Here is a 17335-nt window from a genome sequence, read left to right as displayed (position 1 = left end):
CAGAACCTAATTGTGCAGCCCTGCCCATCCATCTCTAAATCTCATACTTTCCATGCAGAATGATTTTTTCATATTTTTTATTTAACTAAAATATTTTCACTTAATTTATCTTAGATTTATACCTCTTGCTCCACATAAGGAGCAACACATGATGAACTCTGAGCAGGAAAAATACAAACTTTCAGAAGGAAGCAGCAGATGTCTAGCCCAGTAATGATAATTTATTTTCTTGATTACAAGCAATTAAGTATGAATCTAGAGAAATGAAAGCTCCCATCTCACCTTCTATAGATTTATCCTTCATTTGTAACATTATGATTTCCAGTAAGGACTTTTTTCTATAGAATTTCAGTGTATTCAATAAAAAAACAAGCTTATTAAATCATGAAGTATTTCAAATTTCGTACACTACAGGCCAGATGAAAAAAGGGTTACTATGTGACCAAATTATAGGATGCTATTTAATTATTTTAAGAGATGAAGAAGGAAGAGTTCATATGCAGACAAATTTTAAAAAGAAAACCCTGTATAATCTGGAATGGTTTCAGTTTTAAATATGTAGGCAAAGTCGTCACTTAGCTGTCCATTATTGGTTTCTTTTTCCAAGTTGGCATGAGTCACCTTCATTAAAATTGTCATATTTCAGCAACTCTGACATTCAGAGACAGTTTTCAAGTGTATCTTTGAAGTAGTCCCTTCTGTTGTCAAGATGCCATGGAAGTTACAGCCTCCACAGCACTCTACAGTCAACTGATGGAGACATGGATAAATGCAGGAATGGTGGCAGTGACTTCAGAACTTAGAAGCAGGCAATGCTTCACAAATTAATTCTTGTCCTTGCAGAAGTGCCTTGTGCAACATTCTAGCTTGCATTTCTGGAAAGAAAAAAAATTATGTGGGAGAACCCAGAAATCAATCAAAAAAGACATGGACTTAAATGCAAATAGCGACTTTTCATTTCCTTCAGCATATTCCACCAAAATTTGTGTTTTGCATTTGTATTCTTACCAAAAGAAATATCCTAGACAGTTTATGACCCAGTTAAAAAAAAAAAAAAAGTTGCACCATAAAGTCTACTGTAATTTGGTCAAAAACTTATGATGGGGCTTTCAGTTCTGAAATTCTTTGAATTTCATGAAGATGCCTAACTCATATCCATCTAGAGCTACCTCAGATCCTGTAGACAACACTTTCAGTTAAATCCTTTTCTTAGCTTTTTAAAAAAATATTTCTATTGTCTTTAGGTTTCCTGATCATCAGGATTCTTTATATTTTCAACCATATGATACCTTTTTATATACTGTAGATGTAACTAAGATGGTAACTTACCTTAAAACCTGCTGGATCTGCACACCTAATGCAGCTGCAGTACTAAGGCTTATAAAATTTCCGTGTCTTCAGTGTTTTGCTTTTCAGCTGTATTGAGATGGAAAACATGAGGCAAATACAACATTATTACTTCCCATACAATGTAGTTTAATAAAAATGAATGTTATATTGGGATATTTTCCAAGAATTGTTTACTGCCAAATGTTAAAGAATACTAATTTAAATTTAATCAGGACAGTATTTCACATAAATTTCCAATTAAAACGAATGTATTTTTCTATTGCCAAGAGATAAGTTTTGTTCAACAAAGTTGAAAATACATCTAAAATTCAAATTTGATCTTGATACACATTTTACTAAATACTAAATATCAAGAGGTACAAAAGCTAATTTATTTGAGAATGGCATACCATCTACTTAACAAAGAGATTTAATTTAAAATTAAATGTTAGGTGCTTTGTCAGTCAGCTGCTCAATTAAAGGTCAGTCAGCTATCGTTAAAAGTAAAAAGATAAATATTCACTAGTTAAAAAAAAGCATATTTAACATTTAGAAATTTATTTCAATTTTTTTTTGAAGCTGAGTTATTCCTTTAAAAATTAGAATGTGTACCAATATTAATAATCTGAAGACAAATTTCAGGTAACTATTGAGCCTGAAATCCATATAGAAGCATAGAATGGTTTTGGTTGGAATGGGTGAGGATCTTTTTCTAATCCCCCTGCCATGGGTGGGGAACATTTCATTTCACCAGGTTGCTCAGAGCTCCATCCACACTTCCAAGAATAGAGCATTCACAACATCTCTGGCCAATCTGTTATTATGCTTTGCCACCCTCTCAGCAAAAAAAAATATTTTTGAATATATAATTAAACCTTCCCTATTTCAGTTTGAACACATTCCCTCCTTGTCTTGTCACTACATGCTCTTGCAAAAAGTCTCTCTCCATTTTTCTTGTAGGCTCAGTTCTGGTACTGGAAGACCACAATTAGGTCACCCTAAATTCTTCTCTTTTCCAGGCTGAACAAACTAAGTTCTCCCAACCCTTCCTTGTAGGAGAGATGCTCCATCTCCCTAATAATCTTGGCTCTCCTCTTGCATCATGGTGGCTCTCCTCTGGATTTGCCTCAATGAGTCAAGGTTCTTCCTGTACTGGGGACCACAGAGCTGGATGCAGCACTCCAGGAGGGGTCTCACCAGAGACGAGAAGGCAGAATCACCTCTCTTGACTTGCCTTTCATGCCTCCCAGGGTATCTATAGCTTTCTGGCCTAAGTGCCCATTGTTGGTTCATTTCTCATCTCTCATCCACCAGCACCACCCCTAAGTCCTTCTCAGCAGGGCTGCTCTCCACCAGTTCACCCCCAGGATACTGGGGACTGACCCAATCCAGTTGCAGCACCTTGCACTTGATCCTATTGAACCTTACAACATTCCCATGAGCCCACTTCTAAAGCTTATCCTGGTTCCTCTGGATAGGATCCCCTCCTTCAGGTGTGTCATCAGCACCACTCAGTGTCATCTGCAAATTTGCTGAGGGTGAACCTGATCTCACTGCCTACACCACTGATTAAAATATTAAATAACACTGGTCCCAGTACGGACCCTTGAGGGAAACCACTCATCTCTGATGTCCATAGGGATTCTGAGTCACTTCTGTCTGGATGCAACTTTCCAACTGACTTCTCATTCACCTAACAGTCCACCCATCAGTCAAACAGCCAAATCCATCTCTCTCCAATTTAAACAACAAGGGAAAGATGTTTACTACCGATTGTCTGCAATGCTTAACTGCTAAATTACTTCTGGCTCCTTTTTGCAAGTCTGTCACTTGTCGTCTTCAAGACCAATTTGTCATTAAAATGGCTAAGTTTCAGCAGCCTTTCTCCATTTGGTCACTGGGCTAGTGATCATTTCCCTTTCTTGAGTACGTTAACAGTAGCTGAGATAGCCATGGCAAGGGAGGGAATACATACTGCCAGTTTATCAGAAGCAAAAGGATAAGCAAGAAAGGGCTGAGTCATTACTTAAGGGGCACCAAACATTGATGGAAGGATGAAGTGCTTACACTTCTGCTTCAGCTTTCATTACGGAGATTAAGGATTAATGGACATCACACTAAGACAAAATAAGGAAAAAAGGTATCTTAGATATAGGTCAGATGAAATTTTACCAAGTTGATGAAATTTTCTGCAGGGCATTTAGAAAAGTGGCTGAGAAAAGAGAATAAATGATCTTCCACGATATTACAAAAGAGCAAAACCAATATTTCTCTTTTTAAAAAAGGGAGGAAAATTGCCCTGGCAAATTGGGTGCCATGGAGGAAGAATATGCTACTACAAAAATATGGAATATCAAAAAATGTTTACTTCTGAACAGTACATTATGCCCTAACAAATTTCATTCAACCAGATACCTCATCTCATTAGTATGTTTGAAATATTAAGGTATTTCAGATAGTGCCTTGTACTATTTTCTTAAATTACCTAGAAAATTACAGTGAAGAAAAATCTGCAGCAAGGCAAGAATATTAATGGTTGGGAAAAGGCACTCAGCTGCTATTCATTGCACACAGTAGTACAAGAAAAAATGGTGTGAATGTTTAGATATGTATTTTTCTTTCCTTAACTACTGTTTAATTTTTGTAACTGAAAATAGAGTACATTCTTCAATTTGCAGATCACTTCAGACTGGACTAGGCTTTGGAGACCACATTAAAATTCAAAGAGATTTGAGAAACTGAAGTTGTTTATCTTCCAAAACAACTGCAAATGGAATGTTTGCTGACAATAATGCATTTTCAGCTTAAAAGAATAGGAAAGATTGCTGTTGTCTTCATTTAAAAACTACATCCTGATAGTCAAACGTCACATATGAATATTTAGGACAAATAAGAAAATTGTCCAAAAGTTTACCATAATGATTCTATTACTTGGTATTTTCTTCACTCCCCTTCTTTAGATTATCAGAAATAATAATCCTTCTCTTTTTAGGCTTTCTAGGTAGCAGTGCCTTGTACTGCCCATATAACTTCTACTGGACAGGTAACACATGCTCTGATCATCACAGCATCCTAATTACTGACCTTCTTTGTTAATTATGCCTTCTTATTAGTTATATGCTGTAGCAATCAAACTGTCAAGCTCAAGTTATAACAAAATAATAAAAAATATTTCAGTCCTTATTTATACACTTGCAGCTATAAATAAAGTTGTGTGTCTATTTTACATTTAGATTTAATTTATATGTAACCTTCTGGAACTGCTAAAACCTACTGGAATAAAATGGAAAAGAAATATTGACTTTCCATTAAAAGCATTTTTTTTAAATGCCTTTTTAAAAAACAGAAAAATATCTGTCAGTTATAAGTTACTCAACTTTGAGGAGAAACTAGAGGGGAGAAGGGGAGAAGAGAAAAAGAGTTAGAGAAATTATTTTATTGACTTATATTTAGTGCTGAGGAATTCTTTTAAAGAAATAATATATTTCTGGAAAAAATACTGTAACTTCTTGCTCATTCATTTTTAATGCATTATCTGATTGTGATACAAGATGTGAAAGAATGAAATGCTATGAAATGCTTTGTAAAAAAAGACTTCACTGTCATTAACATTTACTTTAAAATTAAAACCGCAGTCATAGATCTCCAAGAGCATAACTTGATGTGTATTTTCTTGTTAGGATTTTCAGAAAGAGCATAAAGTTGTCCAAACATCCACCATTTCTTAAAAACTGGAAAAAAAATCTGTAACTATGCAATATAAAATCTTAAACTACTCTTACGCATGTGATGACAAGGCACTTAATACAAGCAACGAATATTTTGACTGCAACTAGAAAGTTTAATTGTCATGGAGGAAAGGCCGGTAACTTTCTAATCTGGAAATACACAGTTTTTTAGAGTCTGGGAATCTGTTTACTGAGACTTGAAAATATAGGAAGTATAAGGTACTAAAAGTTTGATGCTAAATAATAACTGAAGTGAGAGCATATACCTCTGTGAGAGGAGAGTAGGGGTCTTACATATCATGAGAGATGGGGAAAATAGGGAAATACTTTTCCTGTTAGTGTGTGTATATGATATGTTCCTATAAAATAAAATAACAAAGAAAACCGTAAGTCAGATTTATTAAATAACACCCCAAACTTTCTTTTAAAACAATCTGTTTACAGAGGGTCATTACAAAATGTCTCATAAAAGGTTTTCAGTGGTAAAATTCCCCTGAAATACTTTTTTTTAAAAAGCTTCAAAAGAACCTGTAAGCTGAAATATAAGCATTGTAAGGTCACGTCTAGAACAGTAAACAAAATCTCCCCCTGCCTGTTCTCTGCTCTATTCAGCCTCTGGACCCAGGCCAAATGGCATGGCACCATTTACCTCCATATGGCTAAATTCTCTTTTCCTTCAAAATGCTGGCTGTATTCAAAGTGCCTACTGAGTTGTTCCTCGAATTATGCTAATTTCTGAATGAGGTTGAAAGACGTTGGTTTGTACAATCAAAAAAAACTTGAAGACTGTGATGCCTTATCAGTGTTGACCATCTTATGCCAGTTACATTGGCTCTGTTTAATTTAATTAAGTCTAATATAATTTACTACTACATGGGTAGTTGTAAAATTCTTGCAGTTCCCTTTTTATAGAGCCTATTTTGCAAACCATTGGTGTCTTTATTACTGTGATTTGCCAACATATAATTTGAAAGTTTTCAATTCAGATTAAAAAATAAACATGGAATAAAAAATCAGCAAGGAACTGCATATTTTTTGAACAGAACATGAAAGCAAACCGGTTCTAAGAAGACTCTGAGTCACCAAAAAATGACAGCAACTATTATTGAATCTAGCGAAGAAAAACCATCCCTATTTTCTTTGCACCACCAGTATTTCCACTGAGATCAATGTCATTCATAGAAACACCACTAGAAGTGTTATCTTTAGATCAAAACAAAACAAAATAATGATTTTTATAAGATATTCGACGTATTCTTAAAATCCATAGTAATAGTGTCTATGTGAATCAGCAAGTGGTATGGATGACTGGCCTCCAAATGCTAAGGTCTAAGGATGTTAGGTGGAGTATGGTATAGGAGCAGAAAGGTGTATACTCTGCCAAACCTGTAGTAGATGGAGTTCAGTTGTTTCTCTTGACCATAATTTAGGAGTTTTTAGGAGAAGGAGAAGGCATGGCATTTTCTTCAAATAAGGGGGATTTATAGGCAGCTTGGTAACTGTGGGTAAAAACTATGTACTTCACAAGAGAACTGACAACTGTTACAACCAGAGAAATTGAGGGAGCTTATTTAGAAATTTAAGAACCTTAATATTCTTTAACTTCCCTACTTTTTGAAAAGAATTGGTGTCATAATTTCATTTTCTCTAGCCTTAGTTTACTTGTGAATCTCTACCCATGACAAATCCTGTAACATTTACACTTCTTAAGTGAAATTCTCTGACCATTTAAAAACTACTTTAGGGTGTATTTATACAACTGCTTGTGATCATGATGAAACAGATTAAGAAAAAATTAATGTCCCTTAGCTTATATAAGATAAGTGACTGCTCTTCTAGATGCCTTCAATGCCGAACATAATGTATCTGTTCAAGTCACTACTAGGGTAATTCATATATTGTTTTTCTATCTGGCATTACCAAGGAGACACCCATCAACAACTGTGGAGAAGCAATTTCTTTTTACCAGCTGAAATAAATGTAGTTGGTCATGTCACCACACTTTCAGAAACCTAGCTTGTGCTGTGCTAGCTCACTTTTAATTTTGAAAAATGACACCATTTAACTTTTTAACTTGTTGAAGGCAAAATCATTCTCAAAAGTTAAATCTCAGTTAAAAACTCACTACAAAAAAAATACACAAGTACCGTCAAGCAAATTACCCCTGGTTTAGTCTTTGTCTAGTTTTTATTCTTTTCTTGCCATTAGAAAACAATCATAGTAAACAGGTGTAGGCATATCTATAGTATTTTAAATATGACTTTACAAACTATCATGGGAGGAAAATCAACAACTTGACTCAGAGGAATGCCACGGCAATATGTGTATACATTATAAATAACATATGAGTTTCATTTCCCCCTACCGTCATCTATTCCCAGGGTTTATCAGTTAACTTATCAAAAATAGAATATAACTACATATCATAAAAATTGTTCAAAGGCTTTGTTCACACCAAAAGTTTAAATAATTATTCTTAAGCATTACTTATTTGCTTGAATTACCTAGCACATGGACATTTTCTGCACTGAGTTTACATGTCTCAATGGATGTCCCATCCCATCAATTCTTTTCTCCACTTTCTTTCGCTTCAGTATTCTATAGTTCCGTTTCATAGCATCTTTTAAACACCCTCTAGCTTCTGAATGTATAATTAACCACCCATAAAATAAATAGCTTTATGGCTGAAGTGAGTATTTATTCATTCATATGAGAATTTCCACACTGAAGTGAGAATTGTTGTAAAACTATTAATTCTAGTATCATCCTTACCCAAGGCACAGTGCTTTTTTTGCTTTTTTTTTTTTTTTTTTTTTTTTTTGTGTGTGTGTGTGTGTGTGTGTGTGTGTGTGTGTGCTTATTCTCATCAAAATTTAGTGTCTTCTGGATTAAAATATGTCAGGATAAAACTCAGTAATAAAATTATGCCTCATTATGCCTCATTCTTTAGATTTCCTGAGAGGTATATCCCTTGTTTCATTAGTAATTTTCATTCCTCAGTACACATATAAGCTCATCACTCTCAGACTCGCTGCATCTTTTGACTTTATGTAATGCAGAGACTCACATAGACTAAGACTACTCTTAACCCTAAGGGGTTTCTTTGCACGATGGCTCCTCTGTTGCTTGTTTTATCAATCAATAACCAACTAAAACTCAACTTCAGTCCTAACCCACCAGTTCTCCCTGGGGTACAATATGAAAATAGCTTGACATAAATCACGTGCTTAAAAATAAACAGTACTCCAAACCTTTGCAATGGAAAGAAGGAAAAAAAGAGGGTTAATAAAATCTGACTTATTTGGGTACCTACTTCAAACTTCTTTTCTTTGGAAGTGCTTTTTACTACTTGAAAGATTTATTAAAAGGATATATATCCCTAGGCCATTTTTCCTACAAAACATGAGCATGAGACTTCCTTAGGGACATGACTATGTGAATTTATTTCATTTGAAGAGCATCAGAAAGACAAAAACACAAAAAGAAAGTGTCAGGAATCTGACTCATAACAGGAACATAAAGATTAACCACTTTCATCTGGTTGCCTGACTAATATAAAAAGAAAAAAGAGCCATGAATACTTTCAAGCAAAGTCTGTAAAGCTATTGAAGATTTGAGTGGCAATGAATAATCCAGGGAAACTGCATCAAGGGTGGAAGTTGAGAAATGCTGTTTAATAAACAAAAATACAATGTGATACACAGTGTGCAACCAACAGACAGAAAAGTTTACCTGTGATCATTATTATTTTGGCTATGGAACACATAAGATATGGATGGAAGGCCACAAGACATCAAAATGCTTCCCTCTGACAACTTAAAAGACAAGTGTAATTTCATACTTCTGTTCATATGTCTATGTCAATCCCATATGAATAGACTAAGATATATTTGACAAGTAAACTAATTATTTTAGTGTAATTCCTATGAGTAAGGTCCTAGAACTCCAGTAGGAGAACCATTTTTTCTTCTTGTGGATGGAGAAGCAAGCCTAGGCAAATTACAGAGTTAATATTTTTATGTACCAAAAGTTTCAACTAAAACTCAAACATATTTGTGTTTCTCTCATGTGATAATCTAGAATATGTTCTTCGCCTTCCTGGCATACATCAAAAGCATTCACTAGTAAATATGAAGGCAAGATTAGTGAAAACCTAACTAAACAAACCTGTTTAATTCTTTTATATCATGCTCAGGAAACCAATTTATTAATTAACTATAAATACTGACAATGGCTGCTTCTTCAATGTAGCTGGTTTTGGGGGTAGCTCTTGTTTACTGTATATTGACAAAATAATTTGTGATCATTATATGAACTATTATAATCAAGACAGTATTCCAGATTTCATTTTATGATACTCAAGCATTCATACAACTTCATGCAGGAAAAAGCAGGCATACATACCAAATTAATGCATCTTTACTGCCAAAAATTATTTATGCACCAAGACATGAAAGAATCAAGTAATATTAAGAAGTATGTCAATGTCTTTGCAAGATATATTGAAGACCTGAGATTTTAGTTATTAAAAAAAAATCCAATACATTATTTCAGTTACTGACATAACTGAAATAATAACATATTAATAACAAATAACCTAATGCAAGTTCTACCTTTTTTCCTTATAAATGCTTGATAACTTGTACTGGATGTAAGGGTGATAAAAAAAACCAAATCACTTTCTTGGGTGATACTATAATATATAGTCATTGAGTGACCTCTGAAGTATATTTAGAAAATATACTTTGTTAGAATGAACTGTCATTTATACTTATCTGTTAAGGTGAAGTAAAGATAGAATGTCTAACCTAATAATTGTTCACAATTATCATTATCTAATTATCAATTTAAATATTAATTCAGATTTTAAAATTACTAAGATTTATAACATGGGGAGGAAATGATGCAATTCTCAAATCAGAGTATCTGAATAGGCCTAATCAGTTAAGAGGTATTAAACTCAGAAGAGATAGCATTCTGTCTATCTATATATTCATTGATTAAAACAATTTTACATGTAGATACCCCCATCTTTTAGAGCATGTAACTAGACATGAAGTAGCCAGTATTCACTGTAGATGATTTCATATATTTAATCATAAGAGATGCATTTCTAGACTCTCAGAAATTATTGAAGTTTCATGTCCTATTCTAGATGAAGATTTCTAGGCATTTTTTTCCTGCTTTCCTAAGCAGCATATACTCAGATCAGTTCCTAGATATAAATGAACTGTCTCTTCTGTTTGGTTTAGAATGGTCTTTTGTCTCTTTTTTATCATGGAATACTGAGAAAAAAGTTGAGGCACCAGGGAGTTTTCAGGCCAGCTGTTGTGGCATAAATCAATATTTAAAATGCACGGTGGCAATTTTTCTTCCTTTGAAAGTAGGACTTGGTGCCCTGCAGTCTTGTACTGTTAAATCCAAGACTTTATCAGTGTTAAACACAAACCCTAATATTGGTTTGTATCCAGAAGCACTACTTCACTGATAAACTAAACAAAACAGTAATATACTTGAGTCATGAAGTAAATATAACAGTAATAAAATTTTTAATTCATGTTTGATTTTTGTGCTTCCCTGGAGGAATTTTCAAGCTATAATACTTTATGAATGTGGAATTAAAACATTCCAGCTTGAGGGAGATAGTTCCTTTAACCTTACTTCTTGATTTCAGAGAGTTAGAATAACAAACTCCTGAGAGCTCGTAAGTGCATGGCCAATGGAAAGATTCCTGACTGAAAATACAATGTATTTCATCATTTTCCTAGGGATAAATCTTCTAAAATATTACTTAGTAAGGCACAGGTGAATTGCAGGTATTGTGTATTATCTTATTACCACGAACTTCTCATGTGTGGGGCTTATGAGCCAACAGGTAACAATATGCAATTTCGCTGCCATATCCCTCTCCTGCATTTCACCATAAAGCTCTTAATTCTGTAATTATGTCCCTGATGCAGTGTACTCCGTGACACCCCTCCCAAGTGGGCAGATGTTCCTAAGCAGATCTCTTATGTTGTTAAAGGAACCTCCCTTGGGTTTAGCACTGTCAGACTGCATTAAGAGCAGGTATGAAAGGTAAGAAGCAGATGTGTTGTGCTATTTTTGTTTGGCACACTGTCCCTCTAGCCAATGTTTTCTACTGGTGCAGCAACACTGAGCCAACAGGCTAATGAATGGAGCCTGTAGAATACCTCGTTAACCTGTAACCTCATCCAGTCTGCATGCAGTCTATTAAGCCTATACTCCTATGATTCACATTCTTGTGTTTACTGCTGCTGATACATATGTTGTTGTACTTTATTTTGCTCCCAGTAATATACAGCTGTCTCAGAAGCAAAATACCGAGGTGAGGAGACCTGCACTGGAGGGAGAAGAGGAGGAGGCTGTGAGGGGCAGTTAGTGACCTGTCGACTTACTTGCACGACGAAGCCTGAAGCATCTCTTTTCCCCTCTGTCTCCTCACACTGACGGCCCCAGAGCACATCTGCGTCACATGCAAGGGAGGGGGCGGCTTGGTGAGAGGCGCCGAGATAGACAGAAAATTGTATACTGAGGACCTTGACAGCCTCACGGGCGGGATTTTTTTTTTCCCTCCTACGTACAGTGCATATAAAGGAGCCCTGAATTTTTTTGTGTGCCAGCTCTCAGGCTTTGCCATCCCAGATAACGGCAGGCATGGGACTCCCCAGAGAAACGGGATGGGAAGGCGGGAGGTGGAGAGAGGCTTCCAGGTGACTTTTTCCTCTCTGTCTGCACTCGGTCACGGAGCTGTACGAGACTGAGGAGGTGCCACCTGCCTCCCGCTGTGGCTGCTGCCGCTGCCGCCGCCGCTCCTCTCCGGGCTGTAGCTCGCTCCCTCGTTAATCAGATTAGCGCGTCGTCGCAGCCTCCCTCACCCGCTCTTCCCTCGCAAGTGTCCGTCTCCCCTGAGAGATGTCTCTCATTTCTGCCTCTCTCTCCTCCCCTTTCCACTGATCACCGTGCAGTTCTCGTCAGCTCTGGGCATCTCTCCCTCTCTCTTTCTCCCTTTCCTGCTGGGTGTCTCTATCTTCTCTTGGCTCTGTGCATTGCTCCATCCATCCTCTCTCTCCGCACTGGTGTGTGCGCATCTCTCTCCACCCGGCGGCTGCCACCCCTCGCCCTACAAGCCCAGCGCTGCCCGGAGGAGCCGCCACCGCCGCTGCCGCTGCCGGAGCGGGGCCGCCCCGCGCTACCGCCACCGCCACCGCCACCGCCACGGCCACGGCCACCGCCGCCTGGCCCTGCCTGGCTGCCGTGAGTCCCGCCTCAGCCCGCGCCCGTCCCCCGCCCGCCGCGGCACCATGTCCGGCTCCGGCAGGAAAGACTTCGACGTGAAGCACATCCTGCGCCTCCGCTGGAAACTGTTCAGCCACCCCTCGCCGGCGGGCGGCCCGGCGGGGGGAGGCTGCCTGCCGCCCGACAGCAGCTTCGAGCACTGGGGACCGAGCCAGAGCCGCCTGCTGAAGAGCCAGGAGAGAGGCAACGGCGTCTTCTGGAAGAAATCCGCTTCCTCCGCCTCCTCCTCGGCGGCCACCACGGCCAGTCTGCCCAACGGGACGCTGCTGCCCGCCGGCGGCCGGCCGACCACGGGGCACGGCCCGGGACCGCCGCCGCCCCGCACCGTCTTCTACGTGGAGTCCCTGGAGGAGGAGGAGGAGGAGGCGGTGCCCGGCGGGATGGAGGTGGCCCGCGAGCCCGAGAAGCCCCTGGCGCCGCCGGATCGGGAGGAGGCGCCGGGGGGCTGCGCCGATGGAGGCAGCCGGGCAACAGGTGACGGAGGCGGGCACAGGTAGGGGAGCGCGGCGGGCGCGGTCTGGTGGGTCCGGGGGGCTCATCGCGGGGCTCACAGTGGGCTCATCACGGGGATCATCGCTGGGGTCATCGCAGGGCTCACCGCGGTGCTCAACGCGGGGATCATCGCGGGACTCATTGCGGGACAGCGGCGGGGCGGGGGGCGCAGTCGGGCCGGTGTGCTGGCGTTTTTGGGGGAGGGTGAGGTCTGGGGGCAGGACGATTCCTGCATTTGAACTGGCAGGGTTTGGAGGTGGAGGGAAGGGCGGCTGAAGGGCTACCGAGAGCCCCGGGAGACCGGCCAGCCTCATGGTCAAGGTGCCGCGGACCAGGGATGCTGCCCTTGGCTTGCCCCTGGCCTTGCCCCTGCTCCTGGCCTGAGGCTGCCCCTGTCCCTGGCCTCTCCCCATCTCTGTCCCCACTCCTGGGATGCCCCTGCCCGAGGGGCTGGCCCGAGAACAGGAGCTTCTCAAAGCCGGCGCTCCGCGCTGGTGATCGTCGCTACCCAACTTTCTCAGAAGTTTATTAAAACGCTAGCGGGAGGTGGTGTTGTTCTGGGTAGTGGGATGACAGGTAAAAGCTCTAAAATAAAAGCGTCCGCTTTCCTGAAACTCGGTGTTACAGCCTACATCAGAGAGAAATAAGACCTACAAGAATTTTACGAGTCATCAACCGAGTTACACCTGAGAAGATGTAAGAACAAGAAAGACACATTCAGATTCTTGTGTTTCATACAAATGCGTTGATGTTGAACTACTTTTCCTTTCCCTTCCCTGCCCTCCTCGCCCCCAGCTGAAACAGAAATTAAAATCATTTGAAGAAGGAAATGTAGCTAACAGAGAGCTTTCAGAAAAAAAAAAACTCTGATACAGATAAAGGGTAAAATGATTCATTGCTTTATAAAACTCTGCTTGTCCCCGCCTCCCCATGGTTAAGATTGCTTCATTTTCATTTTCCTTGTCTTTTTTTTTCCTTTCTTTGTTTTTTGTTTTTTTTTTTTTTTTTTTTCCTTTGGAGGGAAATGTACTTTTCTGTTTCTAAGCATGAAAAGAAATGAAAGAAATTATTTGAATTTTTTTCATATTGAAAGTAAAATATTTAGTATTAAATATTTTATTACATGAAGGGATAACACTGTGTGCATGTTTGGATTAGTACAGCTGTAGATAAACATATGTGTGTGTAACTGAGTATGTTATACCTTGTCAGAGAGCTCTAAAGTATATATTCTCTCCTTGAATCTCTTATTGTTTTGGCAGTTAGCATAGTTGATTTCATAGGAGCTACGTAATTTAAACACGTGGAATAGCTGCTAAGTGACTTAGGGTATATTTTTAAAGCACAAGCAATACTGAAGTTTTTATGAGTATTGGAAGTTGTTCTGAGCAACAAGAAGGTGCTTATCTTAGGATTCAGTTCAAATTCTTATCAGATACACTACAAAAAACACGTAAAACACAAATCCTAAAATTATATCTTTAAGGTTTTTGAAGAGGGAATGGGAGACATTAAAAGCTATTACAAATATAGTCTCATTCTATAGACTTTTCATTTAAGTGTGTCACTGATCTGAGATTCTGTAGAGATCTGCAGACTAACAGAAACTGAATTTTAATGGCACCACAAGATTTGTACATAAAAGTTGACTTGATAGAATGTATGTACTCTGTGACATTATGTATCTGATTACTGCTCTTGATTTTCATAATCCATTTATTCCATGGTCTTCATTCATTGCTACTGAAACAACACATCTAGGCATCAGTAGCTCAGTCCTGTTGAAGAAATATGCTCAGATTTGTTCAGATTTAAAATAACTGTGCCAGGAAATGTGATTTTATTATTAATGAAAATGCCACCTTTTGAGGTATGAAAATGTTTTAAATAGTTTTAGAGCCTAAGACTTGACTTTCTGTTTCTCATCAAAGAACCTTTCATTTATCTCTACAAGCTTTGTATGTTATGTCAAGAGGTTGTCAAGTGCTGCAAAATTGGCAGGTCTGCACTTGGAAGTTCTATGATCTGACAATCTTATAATGCCCTGTAAAGTTATGTTTCACTCATTCTGTAGACATAAGGCTTTTTATAAATGTTTTTTTCTACTATTGACATACAAGTACAAGTGAAATTTATTTTTGTTTTTTATTTTTAGCGTATCCTTGTATCTCCAAAAGAGTTTCGGTTGGATTCTTGTTTGGGGTTTGTTTGTTTATTTTTTTTTTTTTCTCAGTTGGTCTCCTCAGCCTGGTACATGAATTTCATACAGGCATCTTTTTTCAGCTCAGCTGGGTTTGTTTTTCAGTAGAGTTTTAATTACTGTTTCTATGTCTAAGCTAAACATTAAGCTGTAGGAACTTGAATTCTTGGTTTTAATTTTAACGTTCTGTTAGATATTGTGGGATTTATTTAATGAGAGATTATGGTTCTGTAATAATAAATACATTCTACTTTACTAATTTGGGTTTTTTGCATGTTTCTGAAGAACATCCTGTCATGTCAATTGTACTGTACATCTATGCATAAGTAAGGTTATTTGGATAGGTCTACTGGCATTTAGAAGACTGAAGGTTGGATGGGGCATGTTATGATGTATTTAACTAATTGTTCTATTTTCCATATTGTATCTTTAAAAAGAAAAAAAAAATGTTCTATGGTTAACAATTAGACCATGTTAGAACACTGTCTGATTGCTTGAAATTGCTTGGAAACATGCTTATCAGATTAATTTACAGCTGGCATGACAAAATTGTCAATAGATGCAGTAGATATTTAAAGATTTTTTTTAAAATCTTCATTTCCTAAGACAAAACTGTTAGGAAAAAAATCTGTAATATGAATTTATAATAAAAATTTACAAATCAGCCACAAAATGCTTGGAAAATACCAGTGCAAAGATTTGTGATACATCCATCAGGGCCTCAAAGGTTATAATGGAGATTTGACATGATCATGATGGCTCTTTTCAGGTCATGAATGGGATTGACTTAATAGGCAGAGTTAGTGTTTTAACCCATCCTTCCTGAGTGGGTGGTAGCATGTTTTGCTTGCCTTACACTGTTCAAATTCTATGAAGATGTAATTCTTCATGAGCCTTTGGCAGTGTTCACCACTACACCCAGTATGTGCCTCACAAACTAGTAACAGGTTTATTTTTACAACAGCCCTATTTTACAGTGGAGGGGTGAACCAGAAAAAGATTTAAAAAAAAAACAAAAAACCAAACCCAAAACATTAAATTGATTGGTTTCAGCACATATAGCACTCTTCTCCCACTACTTTCTCTCTTCTCAGTTGCACCCATAAATGATGAGTCCATCTGCAAAACAGTTCCAGACTCCTCTGGTTATGTGCAAGAGGAGTGGAGAACACAGGATGCAATTAACATTTTGTTTAAAAGACAGTTCCAAGAAGGATATGCCATTTATGCCTAAATCATGTATAGCAAGCACTAACAATGCAGAAGTCTTTCATAAAACATACAAGAATTTGAAAATACAGTTTCTGAAAGAAGATGGCAAATCCTCCCACCATTAGGTACTGTCTAATAGTATACTGTAAAGCAAGAAGCAAAAGGACTGAGTGCCTTCCTCACACAACAGTTTCATGCTCAAATGTTGAGTCCCTAGAAAAGCAATGAGGAAGACATTTTACTGTGTTTCTGTCGAGTTTGTCAATGGGAAGTAAAAAATTCAGTATTAATGGGAATCCAAAAGGTTAATAAAGTGAGAGAATGATTTTCTAATTCAAACATTAACTGAGAAATTCAGTTTGGAAGTCTCTGTGGCCAAAACCATTTATTTAAAATAAATCATTACGATCAATGTAGAATCAGGAACATAAAAATGTGCATGGTTAAACTACATGATCAAAGCTTTTATATAAGCATTTCTTTTATACTTTTCTGTTCTGAGCCCACAAATTCTGCATTTTGATGCTTTAGCCCATTAGTCTCTCCCACTTCCAAGTCTTCCTTTTTTCCTAGAAGACTACAACCTGTGGTTGGCATGCTGTTGTAGAAAGTTACGAATTTGAAACCTGTCAGGATGAGCAACATTCTCAATGCAGCTTTCTAATTTAATGAGAAAATATTTTGACCATTTTAGAAAATGCAGATAAAATTGTCATAAAGATTTGCTACTTGACTATTCCATGTATTGTTGTAAGGGTATCTAGTCTCATGACAGGATTCTGGTCTCTGGTTTCTAAGTAAATGGAATTTCCTGTTTACAGCTCTCATCCTGGTACTTCAACTTACAAGAAGAATCAAGATACCTTCCTGCCCTGTGAGCTTTCACAACTTCAAGTATTTTCACAACTGATCATGACTGTGTCCTTTTTGAGGTGCTAGCCACATTTGAACCATAGCTTCTGCTGTGATAACCAGATCCTAAAATTAGATACTGAAGAAGTCAAATTAATAGCTGCTTATGTTTATATACTATCTCATATAGACTGCTTTGTTA

At 38.1% G+C, this 17335-nt stretch overlaps 1 protein-coding gene and 1 long non-coding RNA gene across 2 annotated transcripts in view; one reads left to right on the top strand and one right to left on the bottom strand.

Moving 5' to 3' along the window:
* Window positions 1-750: 750 nt before the first annotated feature.
* On the bottom strand, window positions 751-12230 carry LOC148224834 (uncharacterized). The gene is made up of 3 exons (XR_015801532.1): window positions 11477-12230; window positions 1330-1416; window positions 751-875 (listed from the first exon to the last, which is right to left on the bottom strand). It is a non-coding gene; the product is annotated as an uncharacterized LOC148224834 (long non-coding RNA).
* Window positions 12231-12382: 152 nt separating this feature from the next.
* The window catches only part of KLHL1 (kelch like family member 1), a 183932-nt gene continuing 178979 nt past the window's right edge, over window positions 12383-17335 (top strand). The window contains exon 1 of the mRNA XM_014895354.2: window positions 12383-12870. Within this exon, the coding sequence (XP_014750840.1) occupies window positions 12383-12870 (488 nt within the window). The remainder of the gene's footprint in view (window positions 12871-17335) is intronic.

The sequence above is a fragment of the Sturnus vulgaris genome, chromosome 2 (genome assembly GCF_052056855.1).
Source record: "Sturnus vulgaris isolate bStuVul1 chromosome 2, bStuVul1.hap1, whole genome shotgun sequence".
In the NCBI taxonomy this organism is placed as follows: Eukaryota; Metazoa; Chordata; class Aves; order Passeriformes; family Sturnidae; genus Sturnus; species Sturnus vulgaris.
This window is presented reverse-complemented; position numbering and strand designations above follow the sequence as displayed.